This window comes from Corticium candelabrum, chromosome 14, assembly GCF_963422355.1.
Source record: "Corticium candelabrum chromosome 14, ooCorCand1.1, whole genome shotgun sequence".
Lineage (NCBI taxonomy): Eukaryota > Metazoa > Porifera > Homoscleromorpha > Homosclerophorida > Plakinidae > Corticium > Corticium candelabrum.
Window position 1 is genome coordinate 2737432 of NC_085098.1, and position 25894 is coordinate 2763325.

The 25894-nt window shown below is 41.3% G+C and overlaps 1 protein-coding gene across 1 annotated transcript; it reads right to left on the minus strand.

Annotated features, from left to right (window-relative positions):
• Positions 1-8036: 8036 nt before the first annotated feature.
• Positions 8037-24697, minus strand: LOC134189941 (DNA-directed RNA polymerase, mitochondrial-like). The gene is made up of 34 exons (XM_062658338.1): positions 24479-24697; positions 23434-23532; positions 23267-23367; positions 23155-23206; positions 22029-22097; positions 21849-21968; positions 21694-21786; positions 20908-20973; positions 19791-19887; positions 19473-19558; positions 17805-17930; positions 17569-17730; positions 17418-17497; positions 16645-16720; positions 16538-16585; positions 16389-16482; positions 15028-15164; positions 14388-14482; positions 14200-14323; positions 14011-14095; positions 13847-13958; positions 13716-13794; positions 13521-13643; positions 13347-13469; positions 13210-13287; positions 13080-13148; positions 12907-13026; positions 12355-12468; positions 12240-12292; positions 9069-9167; positions 8932-9004; positions 8785-8873; positions 8664-8710; positions 8037-8605 (listed from the first exon to the last, which is right to left on the minus strand). The coding sequence occupies exons 1-34, from the start codon at positions 24689-24691 to the stop codon at positions 8556-8558; spliced, it is 3252 nt and encodes a 1083-aa protein (XP_062514322.1). The 5' UTR covers positions 24692-24697; the 3' UTR covers positions 8037-8555.
• Between the last annotated feature and the right edge of the window lie 1197 nt (positions 24698-25894).

Consider the following 25894-nt stretch of genomic DNA (forward strand, 5'->3'; position numbering starts at 1 on the left):
TAATGAATTCATTTAGCATTTAAATGTGCAAGCATCCTTAAATAAATATAACAAAACTGAGGGAATTCAAACTTTTGGATTTTAAATGTTTCTTGAAACATTTGAATACTTTATATCAGATTTTTGTTGTGTGTATGATACCTACATTTACTAGAGCTTTCACTGGAAGAGCCTTACATCATATACTATGGTCTCATTCGTTTGAAACTTTAGTGACTGAAGAGGCAAACAAGATAAAGGATCTGGCTGGTACAGTTTCTTATTATGCTTTAGACAGAAACTGTTCTCACAGACTTTCTGTGGTGAGAAGGGCTACAAAGAGCTGTAATTTTCTCTTGGAAAACATATCGTCAAGCCATTGTAGCTACACGTTACAGAGCTAAAATGAAAAACAACAGTCGTGGACATAATGCAAAGCAAATTCTTCTACTAGTGAAGAGTCATTAGGTACTGTGAATAATGAGCATTTGTTTGTAGAAAGCAGTTTATTGCTTATTTCATCGGGCCTACACAGTGAACAAGCAGCACATTGGTTGCATTGAATGCGCAGGAAGCTATGTGATGGTTGCACATTAATTGCTATTGAGATAAGCATATGAAGCTTTGAGTCTCTATGCATTTTTCTAGACCCGGACCCAGACCAGTGGACAGTATTGTCAACACATTTCTTCTCTTTCTCAAATGAAACATACTTCTGACAACAAGGCATGTGTAGGTTTGGAACAACAAAGAGAACAATTTTTTCCTTCCAGGCACTAGAGGATGTCACTGTAGATAGTAGGCAAGAGATTTAGTTAATTAATTAATCAAACCAGTCTGGAAAGTCTATTTGCATGCAAGCTCCACGAGTCAAATTCTAATTTTTATAAGTTGTTGAACGTATATGCTACTGTCATTAATTTATCCTCAGAAGACATCTGTATTAAGAGGGCACCTAGACCTTCATCAGAGAGTGACCTGTCAAGACAATTTGCTCAACGGTAAAGTAAGGACTGCACAACGAACTCTGTCAGGTGAGAACAACTTTGGCTTGCTATCGCTTGATGAATCCATCAGTGACGGTGATGTATCTCACAAATCAGTTAGAGACATATTGAAAGAGAAACACCCTGACCCAGCCCCTTCATATGAAGAAGCTATTCTGGACCTGAAATGTCAACCTTCTGAAGTCCATTCCATTCTGTTTGATAAGATGGCTCTGAAATGCAGTGGAGCTGCAGGACCATCAGGACCTGATGCTTCTGATTGGAGGAGACTATGTACTGGGTTTCAGAACAAATCATTGGACTTATGTAACTCCCTGGCTTCAGTGGCTCACAGAATTTCTACTGAATTTATATTGACCCTAGTGGGATTGCTCCCTCGGTTGCTTGTCGATTAATTGCCCTTGACAAAATCCTGGACTCAGGCCAATATATGTCTGTGAAACAATAAGAAGAACCTTTAGCAAGGCCATACTTGTTGTGAAGAATGATATCTTGACAGTGGCTGGAGCACTACAACTTTGTGCAGGTGAAGATGCTTGTTGTGAGGTTGCTGCATGCCATATTTGATGATCCCAGAATGGAAGTTGTCCTCCTTGTTGATGCAACGATTGCATATAACAACATTAACCGTCACGTGGCATTGAGAAACATATCCATGAATTGCTCTGCAATTTTCCCAACGCTTGCCAACACATACAGACTGTCTGCCAAATTGTTCGTTGGAGAAGTTTTGCTATCCACGAAAGGAACAACACAAGGGTATCCTCTAGCGATGCCCATGTATGCTTTAGCTACCAGGGGTGCATTTCTTTTGCTTCTTCTGCTCTTCTGGAAGAGGCCAGAAGAGTCACGTGACCTCTTCTGGTTGTTTCTTTTGCTTCTCCCCCCTTCTTCTAAAGTGTTAGAAGAGGCACGAGACCTCTTCTGGCTCTTCTGGCTGAAAGGCGGAAGAGGCAGAAGAGAAGAGGTCTCGTGACTTGTGAGACATGCGCATTAAAAACGCGCGTATTGATGGAGCCGTACGAGCGTCCTTCGCTTCCATTGCTTTGGAAACCAAGTGGTCTTCCAGCAATATCAAGTCCCACAACTACAGCTGCTGCTTGTGGGTGTTCTCCAAGGACCCCTTTAAGGAACCAGAAACGGAGACAACGGTTGTACAAGTCGCCTCTTCGAGTAGAGATCCAATTTCTTTAGTGAAAACCTTATTTTGCTAATTAATTTTACAACTAGAGTACGTCTGGACGTGTAAACTATTAATGCGCATGCTCAGCTCTTCTAGGTCCTCTTCTGGTCATTTCTTTGGCTTGGCTCTTCTGATCAGACTGCGCATGATCGAGCTCTTCTGTTCTCTTCTGACACCTCTATTCCAGAAGAGCAGAAGAGGCAAAAGAAATGCACCCCAGGCCTCTTCTCACAAAAGTACAAACAAGGGATGCAAAGCAAGTTTGGTATGCTGATGCTGCTGCAGCAGGAGGTCCACTCAAATCATTGAGGCAATGGTGGAACAAACTTACTGGCTTTGACTCCATATTTGGATACTTTCCAAACACGAATAAATCATGGCTAGCAGTGAAACCTGGATTCTTGGACACAGCAAAACATCTCTTTGATAACACAAAAGCAACATTACAACAGAATTAAGACAGAAAATACTTTGGAGCAGCGTTGGGAAACAAATAATTTTGCAAAGGATTCCTCCAACAAAAGGTTAGAATGGAATTCAGAGATTGAAACATTGGCTAAGATCACACAATCTCAACCACAAGCTGCTCACGCTGCTTTGGATGGCGTGATCAGAAGATGGGTTTATGCCATGAGGACCAATGAATATACACCTGAATCTATGCTCCCTCTAGGAATGCAGATCCAAAACAAATTGATTCCTGCTGTCACTGGAAGACATCCGCCAGGAGAAGTGGAAAGAAGGCTTTTAGAACTACCACCCCAACAAGGAGGACTTGGAATAATCAATCCACTCAACATGAAGTCTGAATATATCCATTCCAAAACAGTTTCTACACCACTTGTCAACTTGATCATCCAGCAACAGGTAGAATTGGGCAACGTGAATCAGCAACAGTGTACGTTGAAAGAAATGGTCCACAAACAAAAGAGAGAATATTTGAATCAGCGTGTGGATCAGATTTCTAATACCAAAGCAACTTCGCCAACCAGTCGAAGTAGCAAAAGAAAAAGGTAGTTCAAGCTGGCTGACAACACTTCCCTTACAACAACACGGATTTTGTTTGCACAAACCGGCATTTAGAGACGTCCTATGCCTGAGGTATGGTTGGTGACCAATGAATCTACCTGATCATTGCCCTTGTGGAGCTCCCTTCACAGTTGATCATTCTCTGTCGTGTTGTACTGGAGGGTATCCAACAATTCGACATAATGAAGTTCGGGGTTTGTTCCATGATCTGTTGACTGACGTGTGCTATGATGTTCAACAAGAACCGTTACTACAGCCTCTCAACGGTGAGAAATGTACAAGAAAGGCTTGTACAATTAACAGATGATGAGGCTCGGCTGGACAATGCTGCGAACGGATTCTGGGGTGGACGATTCCAACTGACCTATTGTGATGTGGCGATTTTCAATCCAAACGCAGCCTCTTACCGCAAGAACAAAATTGCATCCTGTTACGGAAATCAGGAACAAGAGAAAAAGCGGAAATATGAGGAACGGGTTTCGGCAGTGGAACTAGCTTCTTTCACGTCAATCATACTGTCATGCACATGTGGATGTAGCAAGATCACCACAACATTCCTGAAGAGATTGGCTTCTTTACTCTCACAAGAAAAACACACCCTACAGCCGAACACCCAACTGGATTTGCTGCCGCCTTAGCTTTGCCCTTACGAGTATGCATCATGTCTCTCAGAGGCTCTAGAGTGAAGTTCAGAGGCTCAACAAATGACAGCAACATTCTGCTGGCAACAGCAGAATAACGCTTTAGATAACTATTATTATACACACATATTCTATTAGTAACAATAACTAGCTTCATTGTTATACGTATATGTGTAGTACGATTTATTGAAATACACCAGGTTCCTCAGTAAATGGCATGGCAACAGCTTGGACTACTGTCTGTTCGCCATAAGCGTGAACTCGGAAGTGAGTAATGAAGTAGAGGTCACGCCAGGTGTGCACATTAGAGCACTAAGAGCTGCCCCAGTTGGACCATGTTATACCAATTATCTTAAATGGTTCCAGTTGCTGATCCGTTGGTCTTACAAGATAATTGGATAATAGCCATTGCTCCACCCGTTTGTGTTTGATATGCACAAGTACTATCCTTCCGTTTCGTTTGTAGAAAGGGCTTAGATAATTTGATAAACAGAAATGCCAGACCTAGCGGTTTCTAACGATACCGAGATCATCGCGAAAGTCCACTAAACAGCAGAGATATTGATGATTTTCAAAGTTCACGCTTATGGCGAACAGACAGTAGGTCTCGTAGACAATGACAGCTCACGTGTTGGCGTCATTTTCAGAAACGCTTGCTAGAGGTAGGTTGGTTTTGAATAGTTTCCCTAGCTCATGTCCGTAGACAGTATGGTGACGTTCTAACAGCTTTAGTGTGTGCCATCCTAATGCCTGATTGCTGGTGACGACAGGGATCGAAACGATTTGCTCAATTGATTCAATCGCTTGCAGTGCACGGAAGTTGGTACAAGATATAAATAACAATTCCGCCGACGGATGGATGACTGCGAGAGCAGCTTGAACGATTACTGCGGGCGGTACCCCGTAAATTTCGACGTCATATTCAAAACCCAGGTCGGCAGAATTCACTACCTCCAGTCCGCGCGATGCAAAATAACGTGCAACATCACAAGTCACTGCTTCGTTGTAGGGCGTAAGGATGGAGATTCTTGTTGCACGAAGCGCCTCAAATGCGGCCAAAGCAGCCGTCACGGGAGTAGTGACGACAGCACTTGGCCATACGGCATTTATGAGTGAGTTTATCTTTTCTTCGCCGATGGCTACCGTCCCGGATGTGCAGCCGAAAATCATCACCTCGACGCCGACGCCCGGTAAAATTCCACGTGCAGCTCGAGTAATATCTTTGCCAATATTTCTCAAACTTTCCATAGTGAGCGGGTTGACAGTGTCGACACGATTGGTGTAGAGAGCAACGTCATTGGGTAGAATTCGTCTCAAGTCTTGCTCGATGAGGAAGTCCTTGTCAAGCGAGATGAGGCCGACCCTTCCTTTAGACGAGATCTGATCCAATTCGACCGGAAGCTCTAGGCGACGAAAGGGTACCGAGACGACTTCTTGTGCGGCTGCGGCAGCGGTTTCGGGCAACTGTAGCAAGGCTGTGCTTTGTTTTTCCATTGGCCAGCGTCTTGTGAGGAACTCTGAAGTAGTAGGTCACTCTGAGAGTTTTGGTGTTATAGTACACGTCCGGACATTACTATGCATGCAGGGCTTGACTGGCGTAGGTAAACGTCAGTTGCCGGCTTCCTAGGAAGTGTAATATACATGTACCGTACATATATAGATTTGTAGACTGACGTCTTAACAATCTACTCGTTAGAAAACAACACATGCCCAACTCGCAGTCCAGACATTCCAAAATACTACAAACGCTCGTCCAATCCACTTACCACTGCTAACGTTTAGTTCTGACGGTGTTGATTAAACGAAGCGGTCGTTTGTATTCTCGACTAGGATAACGACGTCCCGGTATTTGGTACCTCGAGTTTTCCGTCCTCTCCATGTATATCTTTACCCTGCGGATCACTTGCGACGTCAATTTCTTGGACTGTCGGTGTGGGGTGGTCTATTATTGCTTTTCTCCTACCCCGTGGGTTGTTCGATCTCCTCTTCGACCAATGTAGAAACTTCAGCTGGTGTGCTGTCTGAACTTAGTTGGGATAGCTAATTAGTGGTGGTGAGTTAACGTTGCTGCTGCAGTTCGGTTGAAGATGCATGGGGAATGGTCTCCATGTCCTGGTTCCACGGTGGTTTCCGCACATGCAGGGCTGCCGATCCAGAGTTTCCGCGTCGGCTCCTTTTACCCGCCTTTCCAAATGATCAAGGTGTACGTGCCAGAGTGCCGCCATTCACTCATGTCCCAACCGCTGTAGGACGGTTCCCTGCACCCATTTAGACGTAAACTAGCATATCCCAAAAACTGCATCACCAGGTTCGATCTATATCTCTCTCTGTTTCTCGTGCTCGGGTCGGGTGTCCATTTCTTGTTTGTCCCGCACGTTCTCTACCAGGTCTGGCTTTATAGGTCCACACGAGTAGGGAGCTTCCGTCTAAATAGGGAGTTCTACGGGTGTAAACCCTGTATATATTGTTGAGTGAGGAATTGTTCGGTATATATGAGAGAAAAATTACTCCAGTGATGAGTTCTCTCTGGTGGATTTGCCTTTGCGCTGTTCTATTTCAGCGACCTTCTTAGCTCCTCCACCATTCCTTCGGCCGTGCCGTTCGAAGCGGGGTGATATAGGAGAACTCTTTTGTGCTTATAGTTTCGTTTTTCATCATGAATGGGTAAATCCCGCACTCACAAATCGTGGGCCATTGTCGGTCACTAATATTAATTCGAGGTAAGCCCAGTACACTAAAACATATTTTCGCAGCTCCTTGATGGTACATGTTGTGGTGGTGTTCATGTATATAATTAATTAAGTAACCTCCACTCCTTTCGAATAACCATCTGCATGATACCACCAAATAGTGGTCGTTCTTGAACTGAGAAAAATTAGTATGTACTCGCTCCCACTGTCTGGTCGGGTAGACCCACGAATGTACGTATACCGGCGGAGTTGCTGCCGGGGCTGTGTTCTGTGTGGTATTACATATCGGGCAGTTTCTGGTAAGGATAATAGAGCTAAATCAGCGTCTACTCCAGGCCACCAAACTAAACTGCAGGACAGTGCTTTCGTCTGGCAGATGCCCAAGTGCTCCGAATGTAGCTCCTCCTGAACTTCTTGCCGGCAAAAGGGTACTGTCATGCAACAACTGCATGGTTCTAACCTTATAGGGTTAGAGTTAATTAGAGTTATAATAGAGGGCTAAGGTTACTAGCTAGGGTTAGGGTTATAGGGTTAGGGTTATGGGTTAGGGTTAGGATTGGGAAGCACTTACGGCAATACTGCACCAACTGTGGCAACCACAAATGGTTTGGGACCATGCAGTTTATGGCAGCCATGCGCAAGTGGCAGCCATGCACAAGTGCCCCCCCCCACCATGCAGTGAGACCAACTATAGCGTGACATACCACTACCCTGACACCCTAAAGTAAAAATCCTTGTGCTTTTTGGTGACATGCACTCGGGTTACAGTAATAGTGCTGTCACCCATTGACATACGGATGTGGGCGGGTCGGGTCGATACATCTATGTAGGCTGTATTATCTACTCTGCGCATAAGCGTAGGTCTAGACGCAGTTTTGATTGCAGTCCCTGATGCATTACCGTCACCACTACGTGTACGTCTGGTTTGTCACCGCCCCTTGCGGTCAGCACTAATCATGGCACATGATTAAAATTTTAGTTACAAAATTTAAAATTTAGTTACAAGTTTAACGCGCGTTGACGGAATGTTTCTTTAAAGCTAGCAGCTGAGGGTTTAACACTTTAGTGCTTCTTCATTGGTATTGTTGCTTGCTGTAAGAACTAAATGAAAACAACTTCTAAATTTATGTGCCAGTGGAGGCATATGCATGATCTAAGTCATCTGTTCGTGTGTCCTGTTTAGTGGATCCTGGCCATTAGACCTCATACTGTCAGTTCAGCTGAGAGATTATGCGGATATTGCAACTACATAGACTGAGATAATTGCAAGCCATTATGTGTGCTGATTCATATCATATTTGCACGGTATGAATATTTGACTGATCACCTTGAGGTACCACAGCAGTCAAAAGTAGCAGGAGACCTTAGTATGTGTGCAAATGTAACGGTTAATAACGGTAGTTAGCATTTATTGCATGTCTTCATGTTCTTGTCAAATGCAGTAAAATAGTGATCATGGTAGTTGGATACTGACTCCAAATTCTTGATGTGTTGACTCCAGCAACAACTGTATGAAAATGACGAGGCAATTTACAGATACAGGACTCAACAAATTTGATCCTTAGAGTGAGCTGTTTAACCCACTTTCTATATCCAAGCAATGTGGAAAGTTGTTGTGTTATTTAACAATAATTATTGTTAGAAACAGTAATTGTATTCACTGTATTTCTGTATATCATTGGCTGCTTTCATCTTCAGCAAGAGTGACATCTCTACAAACAGCAGTTTGGCCGTCTGTAACATTGTGTTGACAAGACATTAGCCATATGCATGAATCATCTTTGTTTCAAGTGATCACTCACTGACGTGGTGGAAGGTCTACAGCTTGACAAAACTGTGAATGTTTGACTATCGTGCACTTGCACCTAACTTGGAATCTGCATGATGATAACTAATCATTAATTGAAAGATGAATTAGTATGTTGTACATAGACATCAAACACAATATCTATCAATTGTTAAATTCTCTCTCTCTCAAACACCTCCATTTATAAGAGTCAGTAAAAAATAGAATTTATAATCATTTCTAAAAGAAAAAATAGAGGGACTTCAAAACTTCCTGGATGTCAAATGTTCCTAAAACATCAAGGTATTCCACACACACAAATATCCATTGTACTTGCAGCTACTATACCTTTCTTTGGAAGAGGATTAATATCAATAACATCTTTTGTATGACCCCTGCAGTTTGGTAAACATTATTTGGTAAACATATTTACAAAAAAAGAACAAAATTGCATCGGCTGGCTGCTAACCGTTTCTCACTGACTTGAGAAAGAAACTGTTCTCGCAGACTCTCCAAGAGAGGAAGGCTATGAAGAGCAATAAACTGTTCTCGACAAATCTATTTTGAAGAAGTAAATGTAGCCATGTGTCGCAACACACAGTACTGACAAACTAACTCTGTTCATTGTGTCGACTGTAGCTGCATGAGTCCAGAAACAATCATGGACAGATGCAAAGCAGATTCCTGCTCTGCAATGCGGTTGACATTCTGTAATCTTACTCCGTAACGAGTACAGTAACAAGTATGACTTACTTCTGGCAGTGAAGTGCTGTAAGCATCATGTGAGATGCATCCAGTGAATGAATGTAGTTGGGTGGAAAAGCAGTTCGTTGCTTCATTTTATCTGGCTTTCTAAAACAAAAGGCAACAATCCAAGCACAAAACCTGTGTGATGCATTGCTACTGTACAAATACACTGAATAAATATTGGTCTTTCAAAAATGTTGCTTACTGAGACGTTATGTTAACATACAGTATACTGTAGTATGTAAGCATAATTTACCAACAAAGCATGTGATGCAATTGACCAATGCTGATCAATGTGCAGATACTGATATCCTTGGTTTCCAGGAAAAAAGAATATTGGCGAACTTTTAATCCTTTCTGTACACTTTGTACACAAACTCTGGTACTTTCAATTGTGTCCTTTAGTCATTGGATGGCTGATATTAGCATTAAACAAGTGACCACTGGTTAGAGGTAATTTCAAACGGCGAGCATTGCCATACTTCACCTGGTTTCCTGATAAATGTGGTGACCATTTGAAAGAGGTTCTGCACTTGAACCAGAAGTCACTGTATAACTCATTACAATTCATGCATTTCCTGTTACCAATAACAGGCCCAAATGGACTTGTCTGCTGTGCGATGCTATTTTTGCTAAGCTTAGCGGTCTTGTCCAAGTAAAAGACCAGTATTGATATATATACATATTCATGAATTGAGACAGGCAACTGCTTGTGAGATCCTCGTCTTAAGGAATTATGCTTGTGCTCATCCCAGACTTCACAGTTGAGCTACGGATGCCACACAACAGACGCAGACGCAGACACAGACAGACAGACAGACAGACAGACAGACAGACAGACAGACACACACAGAGGCACGCGCGCACACACACACACACACAGACACACACACACAGACACACACAGACACAGACACAGACACAGACACACACACACACACACACACACACACACATGTGCAGACACACACACACACATGTGCAGACACACACACACACACAGACACAGACACACACACACACACACACACACACACAGACACAGACACAGACACAGACACACACACACACACACACACACACACACACACACACACACACACACACACACACACATGTGCAGACACACACACACACATGTGCAGACACACACACACACACACACACACACACACACACACACACACACACACACACATGTGCAGACACACACACACACACACACACACACACACACACACACACACACACACACAATAGGAGCTGGCAGATACTGGTTATGCCCCCAGCTGACAGCTGGGCTCCTGTGCGCTACTCAGAAACACTCTGGGCCTGCGCTAGTAATCTCCTGGAGCTGGGCCAGATACTCACAGAAGCTGGGCCAGATACTCACAGAAGCTGGGCCAGATACTCACAGGAGCACCAGCTTGTGAAGCCAACTGAGGTGTGAGCACCCAAAGTCTCACCTGGACCCCAGTGGCTGATGTCGTGTCACAGCCAATGACCGCTAGTCCCCCAGTCAAAGACCAGGTACTCATCTATACTCCTGAGTCAAGAGAGGAAATTGAGTGTGAGCTTCTTGCCCAAGGAAATTATGCCATAGCTCGCCATCCCTGTGACTTGAACTTGCAACCCTGCAAGGGCCCAGAAGTACACACTCTATTGATGACTCTCTAACAAACTGAGCTACACACACACACACACACACACACACACACACACACACACACACACACACACACACACACACACGCACGCACACACACACACACACACACACACACACACACACACACACACGCGTGCACACACACACACACACACACACACACACACACACACATGCAATGGCGTAGCTATGGGGAAGCCTGTTAGGGCACATGCTCACAAATTTCACCCTTTGACTTTTAGTATTGACTGTCGTGCTCAACCAGATCAGGCTGGTTTATAAAGTCTATTACAAGTACCGGAAACAAAGCCTGCTTCAGAAGTACTTAGATCATCGTGACTGTCTAGAAAGAAGACATGACTTTACGAAGGATCCGAGTAGATCCCAGAAGCACTGACAATATGTGGAATATCTTGCGAGTCCTTTTATTGTTTAATTAAACTAAAAAGTGTACCCTTGCAGTTACAATCCAATACTGCAGTCCTCAGCTAGGATGTCCACATAATAGAAACCAAGTACACTTAGAAGTGCAACAAATTCAAATGGTACAGAAGGATACACATCGAAGAAGAAAGTTCTGTGCTACTGTGATCTAGTTACAAGACATGATTTGGAAGATGACGTAAGTAGGTGAAAACCATAAAATGCCAACTGTTTTCTGTCTTTGCATATGGAGACCATCTCTGAAATTTTGAAAACAATTTAGAAACGTTGCCTTTGGCAGGTGAAAACATTTCACGTAATCACAGTGAACCTTTCTCTTCTTCAAATCTTCGTAGCTTCAGACCTCTAATTGTACAACTTTTTTAACAACCCCCACAATGTATACAAGAGAAGGTAAAAAATGTAAGTTCCTTGCATAATGATGACATTGAGTTTTATACATTACTCCATTGTGTTAATGCACGTTTCTTGTCTAATTGAAAACCATCAAGTATGGCCTAACAGAGGTCAAAAAATATGACCAACAGTAGCATAGTAAGAGATTTTCACATAGTAATTATTTATATCTACAAAGCCAGTCATTCGTGTTTTCCAAATCCACTAGAACATGACAGGCTAAGCAGACCAAGGCCCCTGCAGTTAGCATAGCAACAAGCTATAGCAACAAAGTGCACAAAATCTATTCAAAGCTGATTCTGTATGCAGCTCCAAATATTAAAATTGTTGGACAAGCCTAACTATAATTTTCAGGCAAAGCAGAAACATGCTAGCTTATTTATGCCCTTGGCTAATGTAGCTATTGAAAGAGACTTGTCAAAAATAGATAGTGCAGTTGCAGGTGACACTTTTGCAAACTTAGAAAAAGCTAGGAAGCTAATGCTCGAGAGAGCTTCTAATGAGAAATAGTAGATTGACATCTTCCGTTGATTGAAAATGTGTTGCATGTACTGCTGATTTTTGGTTCATAACGAATTCTGCTACTATTTCAAAATGACACCGTTACACTTGTGTCCCCCTAATCTGCAAAGCCTGGCTATGCCACTGACACATAACTAGAGACTTACTCAGTAACGTCAGCCTTGTAAACAGTTTGAATTCTCTGCAAACGAGTATTGATCTACAAGCATGAGAGTATATCTACTTGTAGCCGTACTTAGAAGAATCGTCTAAACATCTTACTTGCTTTGCATACCGATGATGATATGGCTGAACAACAGGCAAACCAAGAGGTGTAATCCACTGAACAGGCTGACCCGATTTTGCAATAGCTCGAGCTGATGCAGTAAACCAATCCTGCAGGAAGAACACTAAGATCACGCACTTTGTTAGCAGCCTTGCATCAGCAATATATACAGCCAACAACACAGCTAAGTCTAGTTGCAACTATAATAATCAGCCAATATGCATGAACTATGTATCAAAATTGGTCAAAGTTTCTGGCAAACAATTGCTCAGTATGTAGTATTGCTATTGTACTTTTGCTGACATTTTTCTGTGTTGCTGATTATCTTTCATTTGTTTTGAAGTAGTAATGACAGCACATACATGGAATCTTGTCATTTGGAACAAACATTGCAATTCCTAATCCCTACAGTGATTACAGTTGATTATGCTTCTACCTAAAGTTAATGGCCATGTGACAAAATAAGTCACACAAGCATGCTATAGGTCTAGTTGGTTGTGCTGTTCTATACAAAGTACAGTTTGAATGTTCTCATTGTGAATTTGCACCTGGATCTGTCTTGCACTACTAAACATTTCTCCCAGACTTTGAAACACTGCTTTCACCAAATAGCATGAAGCATCCCATACATCTTCTGGGTTTACAGCCTTCTGCTCTTTCAGCTGCCTCTGCAACAAGCTACTCTATGTGCCAATGAGACAATAGATAGAATTAATCATACTGCTATCTGTTCTCTTCCGCCAACAAATGTGACTCCATACACAACAGTCATAACTGTCTGCTTGATAACCTGCAACCATCAAATTAAGAATATAAACAAGGAACGTCAATTGCTGCATATTCCACTGTGCCTTTCGGTTAACTTTGCCCTCCAGTTTTACCGCTATATCAACACCTGCCTCTGCATCTTTTGCTCGCAACTTCTCAACCTGTAACGGGATGATAACCGGTCATCTTTCCTTGAAGAGCCTAACATATGAGCCAGTACCAGATTTGCTGTACCCGAGTACACATCCTGTGGTTTATCAGCAGGAGCTACATTGACCTGTTCTGCACCAGATTGATCACGGCCTAGAGAAGCATAGTGTTGCAAACCATTGCATGATCCATCCTAGCATCACACAATGTTGACACAAGTATTCAACAATTAGGACAACCATACTTGATGTACTGGAAGGTGAGAAACAAAGTTTTCACAATTGCCAGATCGAGTAGCACTTGCAATTTCTTTACATGCTGCTAAACATTGAAGAGGATCTTCAGCTGAACGCCACCAACCACGACCCTTGGAACATAACAACATTAACAAATTATTGAATAAGTCAAACCAACCTTTAATAATAAATGCAATTTTTACATCAAGAGGAAAATCTGCAGAATCCAATATCTCATCCATCATTTCATTTGCATATTCATACCTTTCCTCTCGAGTCGCTCTAAGCACAACAATAACTAATATGCATCACTGGTCACTATCACATAGCTTACTTGTTCATTGTACCCCGACAGTTTGCAACTTGAAGTTTCAACCAGTTAAGACCTTTCTTGCCTAGTGGTTTGCCTTGAGCAAAAACAAGCAGACATCGAGCAAAATCACTCCCTGCAAAATACAATGTTCACGACAGAAATGTAGATGCTGCTGAAATTCTAACCTAGATGAGAGATGTGAGGAGCTACCGTGTATGCTCTACCTCTGAAGTCCATGTTGCTTGGCAACCAAAGTACATCATTACAAAACTACAAGCACAAATACTATTCAAATTCTCATTCACTCAAAATAAAATGCCCATTTTAAAAATTAATATATAATTAACTAAATTACCAAAGTGTTGAAGACCTACATAACGTGCCAATGACAGACGATAGATGGCATCCATGCGCAGAGAATTCTTCTCGTTACGATCTTTCTTTGCAAGTTGTTGCTGTCGTTTCAAGACCTTCAGTCTCAGTGGATCAGTTTCCTCTCTAAGTATAAAACATGCAATATGCATAAGTACACACAAACACATAAATCAAAAAATATTTTCACTTCGAGATCTCTGGAACTACTGGCAGTCGAGATGAAGGAATACCCAAGTCATCATCTCCACCAGCCTTAAAAATTTCTGTAACTACCTCCAACATCTAGCAAACAATTTCATGTTACCACCTGCTTCTGGTATCATCAATTTAGTTTTCTAAGAACAGTATGCCTTTCTTGTTCTCAGAGACCACCTTCCTCTCTGACTGCAATAGTACTACAATGCTACTACAATGCTGAGCCCATCAAGTTCACACTATAAACTTAAAACTACAAATTCAAACTAATCTCAAGCATGCATACATCACTAAGAAAACTTGAAAAATATAATAATTCTTAGTCAATAGAAAAGCTAGTCCAGCAAATTTGAAGGTGTACTATCTGTTCAATTACAAGTGGACAAAAATAAAACGGATTGAGAATAATGTAACCCACATGCACACACACAAATACACACGTTTGCATGCACACACATGCACTTGTTCCTAAAAGCAATCAAATGTCCACAAACAGCATACTAAAGTCCAAATCCAATTAGCTTCAGATTCAGATTTTGAATGAACAGTGTACGTCCATAAATGTATACTTGCATATTACACACAAAAATGAGACAACCAAAATATAAAGGTCTAAAAGTCATTGTTTTTACTTTCTTGTTGATTCTCCATGGACAGCTGCTGACATAGTTGAGTGCGTCAAGGACAGGCAACAAATGAATATTATATTTGTCAAGCAATGCATGATGTTGGAAAGCATCTTTGTGACGTTCCACTCGTGTAATAGGCACTACCATAATAGCAAATACATGATACAATTACACAACAGCTTTCTTAAGAATCGATCAAACCTATCTACAAGTTGAATAAGCACCACATGTCTGTCTGTCTCTGTCTGTCTGTCTGTCTGTCTGTCTGTCCAGAGGTCCATACAGAATTTGAGCTTCAAAAGAGAAGAGTATGCTGAGGGGCGTGGCCAACAAAATCAATACCCAGGACAGTTCATTCCATGCAGTTGCGTAGTAACAGTTACAGGCGTGTAGATGGATATTAGAAGCTTTTTCTGCAAAAGAGGTCTTTGTGACGGAGGAACAGAGGTGTTATTCTAAATCAAATTGGTGTTAATTAAACTTAGCCTGGCTTGGCTCAAATGATGTCATCAGTGCCTAATTTTTGGTAGGGGAAATCCCAGGGTTCCGGGGGAGGGGGAAGAAGAGGGGGAGGGGGAAGAAGAGGGGAGGGGGAAGAAGAGGGGAGGGGGAAGAAGAGGGGAGGGGAAAGAAGAGGGGAGGGGGAAGAAGAGGGGAGGGGGAAGAAGAGGGGAGGGGGAAGAAGAGGGGAGGGGGAAGAAGAGGGGAGGGGGAAGAAGAGGGGAGGGGGAAGAAGAGGGGAGGGGGAAGAAGAGGGGAGGGGGAAGAAGAGGGGAGAGGGGAGGGGGAAGAAGAGGGGAGAGGGGAGGGGGAAGAAGAGGGGAGGGGGAAGAAGAGGGGAGGGGGAAGAAGAGGGGAGGGGGAAGAAGAGGGGAGGGGGAAGAAGAGGGGAGGGGGAAGAAGAGGGGAGGGGGAAGAAGAGGGGAAGGAGAGGGGGAAGAAGAGGGGAAGGGGAGGGGGAAGAAGAGGGGAAGGAGAGGGGGAAGAAGAGGGGAAGGAGAGGGGGAAGAAGAGGGGAAGGGGAGGGGGAAGAAGAGGGGAAGGAGAAGAAGAGGGGAAGGGGAGGGGGAAGAAGAGGGGAAGGAGAAGAAGAGGGGAAGGGGAGGGGGAAGAAGAGGGGAAGGGGAGGGGGAAAAAGAGGGGAAGGGGAAGAAGAGGGGAAGGGGAGGGGGAAGAAGAGGGGAAGGGGAGGGGGAAGAAGAGGGGAAGAGGAGGGGGAAGAAGAGGGGAAGGGGAGGGGGAAGAAGAGGGGAAGGGGAGGAGAGGGGGAGGGGGACTGTATGAAACCCTGCTGTCTGTCTATCTGTCTGTTCAACTGTAATTCTAAAGGCCAGCAGCCTGCCCGTTTGTCTTCTGTGCAGTACCAGGAGTGATCAGACAGCCTCCATCACGCCACCCTGTCCAAGGACGTGGAGGAACAACTGACGGTAAAAGAGGTGCAGAGAATGCCATTTCACTCTAAAAGAAACCTACATAAACTTACTCTAACAACGAAACAACAACATGACCTTACACCACGCCGACTGACTGTTTTGTACCACTGATGTGTCTTAGGGTTTGGCTAATGCATTGCGTTGTGATCAGAAACTTGTCAAACCTGCTAATTAATAAGTGAGTTACCTTAATACATCCAATTTGCACAACTTCACCGTTCTTCACTTCCGTCTTGTACACATGAAGAAATGCAGGACTTTCCCTGCAGTCCAGACAAATTACAACAACATGAGAAGATGAAAAAGTACAATATACTGCATAATTATCATGGACTGTTTCATACAAACTAGTGCACTTTGTTACATTAATATAACGAGTATAATACGGTCGTACGATCATACATACTGTCGTTGGTCAGACGACTAATATACCCTTAGCCTGGATATACGGGACTTGGGTTAAAACTAGTTACTAATTTCAACATTTGTTTCTGTTCTAAGAAGTTAGCTGCTATTGTAGAAGCATGTGACATACCACTCTAAAAACATAAATGCCAGAGCAACCATCTAGCCATCATCAATTACCAAAGTAGTAACTGCAAAACATCAATAGCTTATCTCATAATTGATTTTGCAATACATTTCTGAGTCATGCACAACAACAAACAAAGAAGATACATTTCAATATGGCAAAGACTGTCTTGTACACCATTGCTACAAAAGTAATGTCTTTCCATACCTAGTTATCTAATATAATAGCAAAACTAAATATTCTCGGATGCACTAGATTTAGAAAAAAAATAAATAAAGCATTTTACAACAACTCAAACTGAATAGTGTACCATTTCCAGCTATTTAGTCTATATACATTAATGCTCCACATTGCTGCAAGCAACTTAAGCTTTGGTCAATTATAATAAGCGTGCAATAATAAAGAATACTGTATGACCCAAATCTTACCGTTTATTAAGTTTTTCTTTAGTTTCTGATCCACAGAATTTAACAAATTTAACAAGGCAATCAAGCAAAAATCCTCCAATCTACAAACAAATAATGCAAATTGATGTTAGCTATAAACATATAACTTTACAAATCATTACGTCTATCATACATGCAAGTACATAGCTGCTGGCCATGCTGGTAGCTGAACAGTTGAAGCGGACTCCCAAGGCCTTGCCTCATCTAACTTCAGCCAGAAATCTCTAGAGCCCATTTGACTTGATAACTTCTTGTCGAAAAAGTAATCAATGTATTCTTTATATATTGCAGCTGTCTAACACATACAAGAAACCACCTCATCGCTATGTAGCCCATAAAGTAACATTGCTAAAACATCATTTAAATCACCTTTTCAACAGCACCATGCGTCTCCTTTTTCCTTAATGCATATCGCTGCTCTATTGTCAACCCTGTTCTCACACACAAGAAGTGAACGTGGATGCCATCAGCTTGTGGCAATGCAAACTCACACACCTGTCCCACAACACAATAGATACTGACAACAATAAGATTAGAGATCCCTTGAAGACATGATACATACCACTAACATAATAACATAAATAATAACACAATTTGTTTAATATTTATAATAACTAACTAAACAGTGCTTCTCGGATCTACTCAGATCCTTTGTAAAGTCATGTCTTCTTTCTAAACAGCCATGATGGTCTAAGTACATACTTCTGAAACAGGGTTTGCTTCCGGTACTTGTAATAGACTTTACAAACCAGACTGATCTGGTTGAGCACGACACACTAATACAATATAAATAATATTTCTAATAACATATACTATTTATAGTAATTTATATAATAGAAATAAAATAATAACAAACATAATAACATAATAACATAAACACAGTATTAACAAAGAGCATGTTGTTTCAAAGCTATGATTACTCATAGCCTCTCTGATACAGTGAGATACTGTATACCTCACGTAGCACATAGCATGCCAAAACAACTGCCAGTTCACCATGAAGTCTGATTAAACTTTCAAATTAATTTTACTGTATAATCTCTCTTAAAACCATAGCCACTTATGTCATTCTCTCACTCTAGCAGATGCTGCAGTTAGACAAAAAACCATGCCTAGTAGAAAACTGACTCCCACAAAAACTTGTTCTGCTGTAGAAAATCAAAAGGCTACCCTCATCATTCAACCTAGTCACTACGGTGACAACAATTGACACATCCTGGTTTTCGATTAGACAATTTGCTTACATCTTACGCATTCCTCTAACACGATCCAAATGATAGCCATACTTCCTTCAAAGATGAAAAAATTGAAAATTACTAAAGCACTGCCAATGTAGCACAAAAAACAGACACATCATGGTATGCATGCTGTAGTAACTAAGCGCGCGTGCGATTGGGCTCTCAGCCTCTTCCGGAAGAGTCTGCAAGAGCATGCCTCTCTTCCAACGTGTTCTTCCAACCAGCAGCAAGAGTTAGTAGAGTTGGCTCTTCCGACTATAGCGGCAAAGCTGTAGAAGTTGGAAAATGGGTGTGCACATCGAGTCTCTTCTGGAAGACCCCAATTGAACGAGCCCCTAAGTAGGCTGTATGCCTACTGCGCATGCTCTAAATGACTTACACAGGTATTAAGTGCACCAGAGATATCTCAATCTTAATGCTGCTCTAGTGCTACCAAATTGCATGGTCTGGCACTGTATGTGGTGCATAGCACCCAATGAGCACCCTGTTTCTTGGCCCTTGTATTGTTCAAGTAGATACACTCTTCACTAGGTAACGTGACTTCTAAAAATCTCCCATAACTTGAGCTAATATTTTTCTTCACACATGGTAAGTGTTATCAAGGTCAAATTCTTGAAAGTGTCTTTTTCAAATGTATTGTGTGACACATACCAACCAATTGCTCTATATCTCACAGAAAACTAGACTACATTCACCAGCATCTGTAAATCTCCAATTATACATGTAAAGCCATGTCACAAAGAAGTTTAGTCCACGACAACAAATTGAAATGATGATTTGATAAAGCATAAAAACTTACCTTATCTAAAACAATACTAGCCAACTCCGATGGTTCAAGAACATCAACCAGCTGCTTTAGGTTCGCTGCACCACTTGCAGACACAACTGCACCAACAAAAAAACATCTGCTATTAGATTGTCAAGTTAAGCCTGCAATAAAGTCATATCTGCAATCCCACTTTTGTTAGAACACTGCTATCTGTCTCTATGTTCTAACAAATGTTACTCCGTGTGTAAAGCACACGATTGCAACCCAGGAGTAACAAGTGACAACTACCTGCAGTAGCATGTGACAAAGCAGATACATGAAGGCTAACATAAGACTACATAGTTTTACCTAGCTGATTCTGTCTTCTCTCTTCTTTTACCTTCTTTGACTGTTCAGCAATGGCTCTTGTCAATGAGTCCAGCCACATATTCTTGACATCCATAAACTAAAAGAAATATATTTCTTTGTTTACAGCCAAACTTAGAATTAGTGTCATATAGCCAGACCTCTTTCCGCCGCGTCATACTTCCGGGCGAAATGGGGTCTGGTGAACAGCCTTTGATGTCACTGTGTGCCGTGTAGCCAGAAAGCAGCTATCTAAAGACCGGATTTGGCTTCTTAAATGCTTCACTAAAGACCAGACTGGTATGCAAGCAGTGCAATCCTATCTCAATTAGCTTCTCTTGTTTCATAGAGAACAACTCGAAGACTACAGCTAGAGTTGTTGCTGTTTGTGAAATCTACATGTCTACAGCAACAATAAAACATGGCCATGAGAATGCTGACGTCGGCAGGCTCGACATTGTACATCTAGCATTGTGCGCTCGTGTCACAATGGAGACTGAATGCGAATGCACTGAATGGATGCGAACATACTCGATGCTGTTTGCTGTTTGACGTCTAAAGCAACCGCAAACAGTCCAGAGTGAGCAATATCTGGTCCTGGCTTTGGTGCTGATGTCATCAAAACAAGATGAGTCGTCGTTCTGTGTTTTGGTATTTTGGTAATCATCTCATGTGTTTTGTGCATTGCTTACATTGAGTACGTTCGCATTCAGTCTCCATTGTGACACAAGTGCACTACGCTACGTACGACGTCGATCATGACAGATTGCCTAAGAGATGGAAGCCTGCAATGCCAACGTTCCTGCGGCCGCATTTTATTGCTGCTGTAGACATGCAGATTTCACAAACAGCAATGACTCTAGCTGTAGTCTTCAGGTTGTTCTCTACGAAACAAGAGAAGCTACTTGAGATAAGATTTTACTGCTTGCATACCAGTCTGGTCGATAGTAAAGCGTTTAAGAAGCCAAATCTGGTCTTTAGATAGCTGATTTCTGGCTACACGGCACACAGTCACATCAGAGGCTCTTCACCAAACCCCATTTCGCCTGGAAGTATGACGCAGCGGAAAGGGGTCTGGCTACGTGACACTAACTTAGAATGAGATAAATGCTGTAATGACCTCTTTATGATTCTGTTGTTTGAAGTCGTTTCTGCCTGTTGATATAATTGGTATACGCAGAAAGCCCTATAACAACAGATATCATACATTTCAGAGGTACACCCAACATATTTATTTGAACCAGAGATGGCAAATCACAATTTCCAATATGAAACACAATTACCAATATGAAACACAATTACTATACTTTGATCACCTCAAATCTCTATCTCTGGCCTTTCTCCCTACTTGTGCACCTGCCTACCTGTCTCAACCATCCTCTTTATGATTTCCAGCCCATGAACTGTCCACCTGCCAGCCATCCCTACATTATGATGTCTAACGTTGTCTGTGTCACTCTCAGTACTATAAACATACTGTTAAAATATTGCTATTTACGATAAAAAAACAGTCAACAAAAGTAGATTTAGAAAAATCATCAGGTATGAAAGATCATACAGATGCCATTGAGACATTAATTAAGTATAGACAGATTGTGCCATAATAGTCTTGTGTATAACATGTTCTTCACTACTTCCAGCCCCAAAATTCAAACTTAGATTGCAGTTGTGTAGCTTTCTACAAGAAATTCCTTCGCTGTGAGTACAGTATCTGGGTCAGTATGTAGATACTGTATGCTGCATATTCGCATAGCATACACCTGACACTCTTTTTGTCAACTTGATTTAATTAAAATGAAAGATATCAACAACTTATTCAGTGGTCTTTGTAACACCCAATCCACACTTATAATTCATCTACATTTACTGTGTTAGTTGTATCACTAAAATTGTCACATTTGCTTGCCTGTCTTTCCATTTCAAGTTGCTGCTTCATCTTTTCTTCAAGTTGCTTCCTTGTCAGTAAACCACTGAGATCATAAGAAGATCCAACAGTTTCCTGCAATGTCATCAATGGTCAATACCAGTTGCCCTACGACATGACACTCTCACTCTACTTACTGACAGTTGAGGTGCTGTAAATGTATTTTTGTAAAGAGATTTTACAGCATCTGGCATATAAATCTTGTTTGTACTTATGGGAGCGGTAGGTGTGTACCCAGTGACACCATGTTCAAGAGCCTGTAACAACAAAAAAGTACTGCTTACTATACACTTGGTGGTAGTAAGAACTTATCAAACTTCTTTCAAAAGCTGTTTTTGTCTTGTTGATAGTGAGCACTGATATGGCAAATGCTTTACATCTATACCCTGTACATTGATTTACAACTGTACAGTACACCATCACAACTCTGATAGTTGACCATAGTTTTGAGGGTGAAGGCAGTACAAACAAGATAAAGTCAATCAAGTAAATTTGTAATGCTATCACTTAATAATAACACACCTACAATTTGTTATTTAATTAAAATTAATGAAGACATTCACCTTTAGATAAAAAAGTGAGCAGAGCAGAAATACAATAATCCTTCTAACAGACAAACAAACAAACAAACAAATGGAACAAAAAACATAAATGCCTTCGCAGAAGTAAAAAATGAAACTATAAAATGACTCGTAATGCCATACAGTGGCACTGGAAAGAGATTCAAGTCAACAATATGTTTGTTAGTCAGTAAATATGCGGCCAGCAAGATCACAAGCTTTGATCAATTTAAAACAATCAATAATTATGAAAGAATGTAATACTGTGCAAATCTCTTCGTGCAAAATCATCACAAACAAATTTCTCCCAGATTTTCGGCAAGATAAAACAGCTATTCTGTGAAATGCCAGAGCAATGACAAACCTGTAAATGGTCCTGCACTACAGTGCACACTTCCTCACTCACAATAGAATCTATCTGACACCTTCAGAAGGATTTAATTTTAAACTTGCATGTAACAATATCATATTCCATTCTTTCTGGCCAAATCATCACAATATAAATACAATGAACAAAATGAATCAACCTGTCAAGTGTCCTTAACCATGTAAAGCACCTTTGGTGCTTTCCAAAAATGTAGTTAGTCCAAATGCTGCTACAACATGCCGTGACAAATGTATAGCCAACATGTATCAGTACATGAAATGACGACTTTCCTTTGTCTTCCTATTATTATCATTGCAATTAATTAAAAATGTAAATGTTACAATTAAATCAAATCTTAAAGTTAGCTGTATCTGTATTTTTGTGTGATTTAACACGTAATCAGTAAACGGATTTGCTAAGCAACTTTTGAGTTAAAGAAATCATCATTTCTACACATTGGCCACCCTACATTTCATCAGTTATTATTGCCCTCAAATTTACAAGCCAATCACTAACCTTCTGGTCCGCCGTCTGAATTATGCCAGCAATTCCTTTCCAATATCGACTCCTTCGCAACAAAACCAACAATATTGACATGCAAAACTGACTAGTAGGGGACTGATAATACTGAACGCATTGAATCAGCAACGCCGAGTATGTATCCGCTGTTGGAGAAAGACGACTTCTAAGCAGCGTTTGATACAGACTCCGTACTCTGTAATACTTTCCCTGGCAACCAGCAAAGAATTCAGATTGAACAAGATGTCAGAGTTATTGAAGAGAGTATTTAAGTACTTGCTCAGCCCAGCCTAGTAAAACAGCATTGAAAGCTCGCTGGTCCAACTTAAATCCAGAACGAAGAAATGACCTCAAGCAATCTTCGGCTTTTTCCACCTACACACAACAAATACATTGCTATAGCTGTTGTACCATGGGTTACATGTTTAGTGACATAACAGACTTGTTTCCTTTTACACTACGTAGATGCTACAGTATGTATACAAAATCAACCTCTGATATTGCCACTCATATGTCTCCTGCTGCTCAAGCAATGCAACTCATGTCTGCACTTGTAGTAAAACTTTTCATGCAAATACAAATGGTGGCAAAAGTAAGATTTTCTTCTCTATGTCATGACTTGAAGTATCGTCTAGCGTTTATTTAGTGCTCCGAGTATACCCTATTTCTTCAATTATATTTATTTATTTAAAATTATTTATTTATTAATTTTGTTTATTTTTAGCTAGCGTTCCAACTGCGGCGTTAGGTAGAATGCCCTAACGCAAACAATCAAGGCTTGAAGCAACCATTGTCTAGCCACATCCATACTCTGATTTATACTTATACAGACCAATAACTGCCACCATTAGAAATATTTTCTTTTTCCAATTCAATTGTTTCTGAGCAACTATAAACAAAGCATCTTCGTCTAGAAGCGTTCTTGGTTGTCCCAAGCACTCAACAACCATGCAATTTGTCACACATGCACGTACTGCACGTGCATACAATTGTAGTTTACAGCCTTCTGTTGTACTCACATCAAAATCATAATAGAAATCAGCTAGTACAAATGTAAGATGCATTGGTCTTCAGTCTGTTGTCTAGTGTAATTTGGACTTCCACTTATTCGTCCACCCTTCAGTTACAATGCATAGCCCAACACATAAAACAACACGCTGTTCAAGTGTGATGAATTGTTGACTAGAACGAAAATTTTCCTTTTACTGCATGACTGTACAATTAACATAAATTCAGGCTAATTAAATGAATTGTTTGCTATGTGCATGATTGACTATTCAAATGTATCTATTGAAAACAGTTTATTAGTTAGACAGCCAACCTTTCCTTTGGCGAGCTGCAGTTCTATAAGTGTCAGTGCCCTCTGTAATTCTGTTGGATTCCTGCGAACTCTTGTTCCTGTATTTCCACTGTCTGACCTCATCCAACTGCCTTTCCGTGGTACTGACAGCGCAGAAACGGAAACGGCTTGCGTCGAGGCACGGTACATGTTTCCCCCGGCCAACACAGCGAAAGTGATTCCGAAACGTTTCATAGTTGGAGGTAGGGCTAACGCACGCTAATATCAGCTACGCGTACACGTACAGTGTACACGTTTAGTTGTGAGTGTGTCATTAATTAATTCGTCAATAATATGCTGTTTGACACACTTGGCTACTAAAGCTCTCATAACATAAACAGGATTCAAATATTAGTTAATGCACAGTTTGTTCAAGCTGAAAAATCTCGTTCATCAGATGTATTTTTTCTTTTTCAATGTGTACAACTGTATTCACATTCAGTCAGCACTGCAAGTGAAACTCCAAGGTATATAACAATTTCATGCCAATGGTCTAAAATATTTTCGGCTACTTTCTCTATGCTAAGTGGAGCGACCATCTCACCACATGCAGCTATAAGCAGTAATCCATCCTTGGGGTGACATGATATCACTCAAATTCCTGTTGTGGCACAGATGGAATGTCAGCAACGAGTGGAGCATATCATACAATTCACATGTCTCCAATTCATTCTTTCTCGATGACTCTTGCGACTCAATAAGATGCTGCTGCAGAAGCAAACCTGGAGTCGACGTCAGAATCTTTTCATATACAGCCCTGACCTTGTGGACTGGTCAGTAACAATACTACCTGTTAGTTTAGACTACTACTTTTCTATTTCTGTTGCTATCTGTTGGAGAACTTTTGATCCACTGAATTTGCACCTTTCTGGTGAAACAACTTGAGAGAGAGAGAGAGAGAGAGAGAGAGAGAGAGAGAGAGAGAGAGAGAGAGAGAGAGAGAGAGAGAGAGAGAGAGAGAGAGAGAGAGAGAGAGAGAGAGAGAGAGAGAGAGAGAGAGAGAGAGAGAGAGAGAGAGAGAGAGAGAGAGAGAGAGAGAGAGAGAGAGAGAGATTTACACTTGACACACTAAATCAATACAAATTTACATAAAACATACATTCTGCCTTTCAACAAAACATATTATGCTCTTTATATATACTTATTTGTACGTGTTCTAGTTGACATGCATCTTTCATTTGGCATGAAAAGCTTAGGTTGATTCAGGGGAGATTTTCTACTTGTGACAGAAGAACCGTCTACTGTAGATGAATCAATCATTGAAAACATATGCACCAGAATCCTCCATATCTGACACGCAATGCTGAAGAACATGCCACAATCTGACAACACTGTGATGTGACTTGAATATACTCTACCACTGAGGCATATAAAGCCAGGTGAAGTATTGATGAAAAG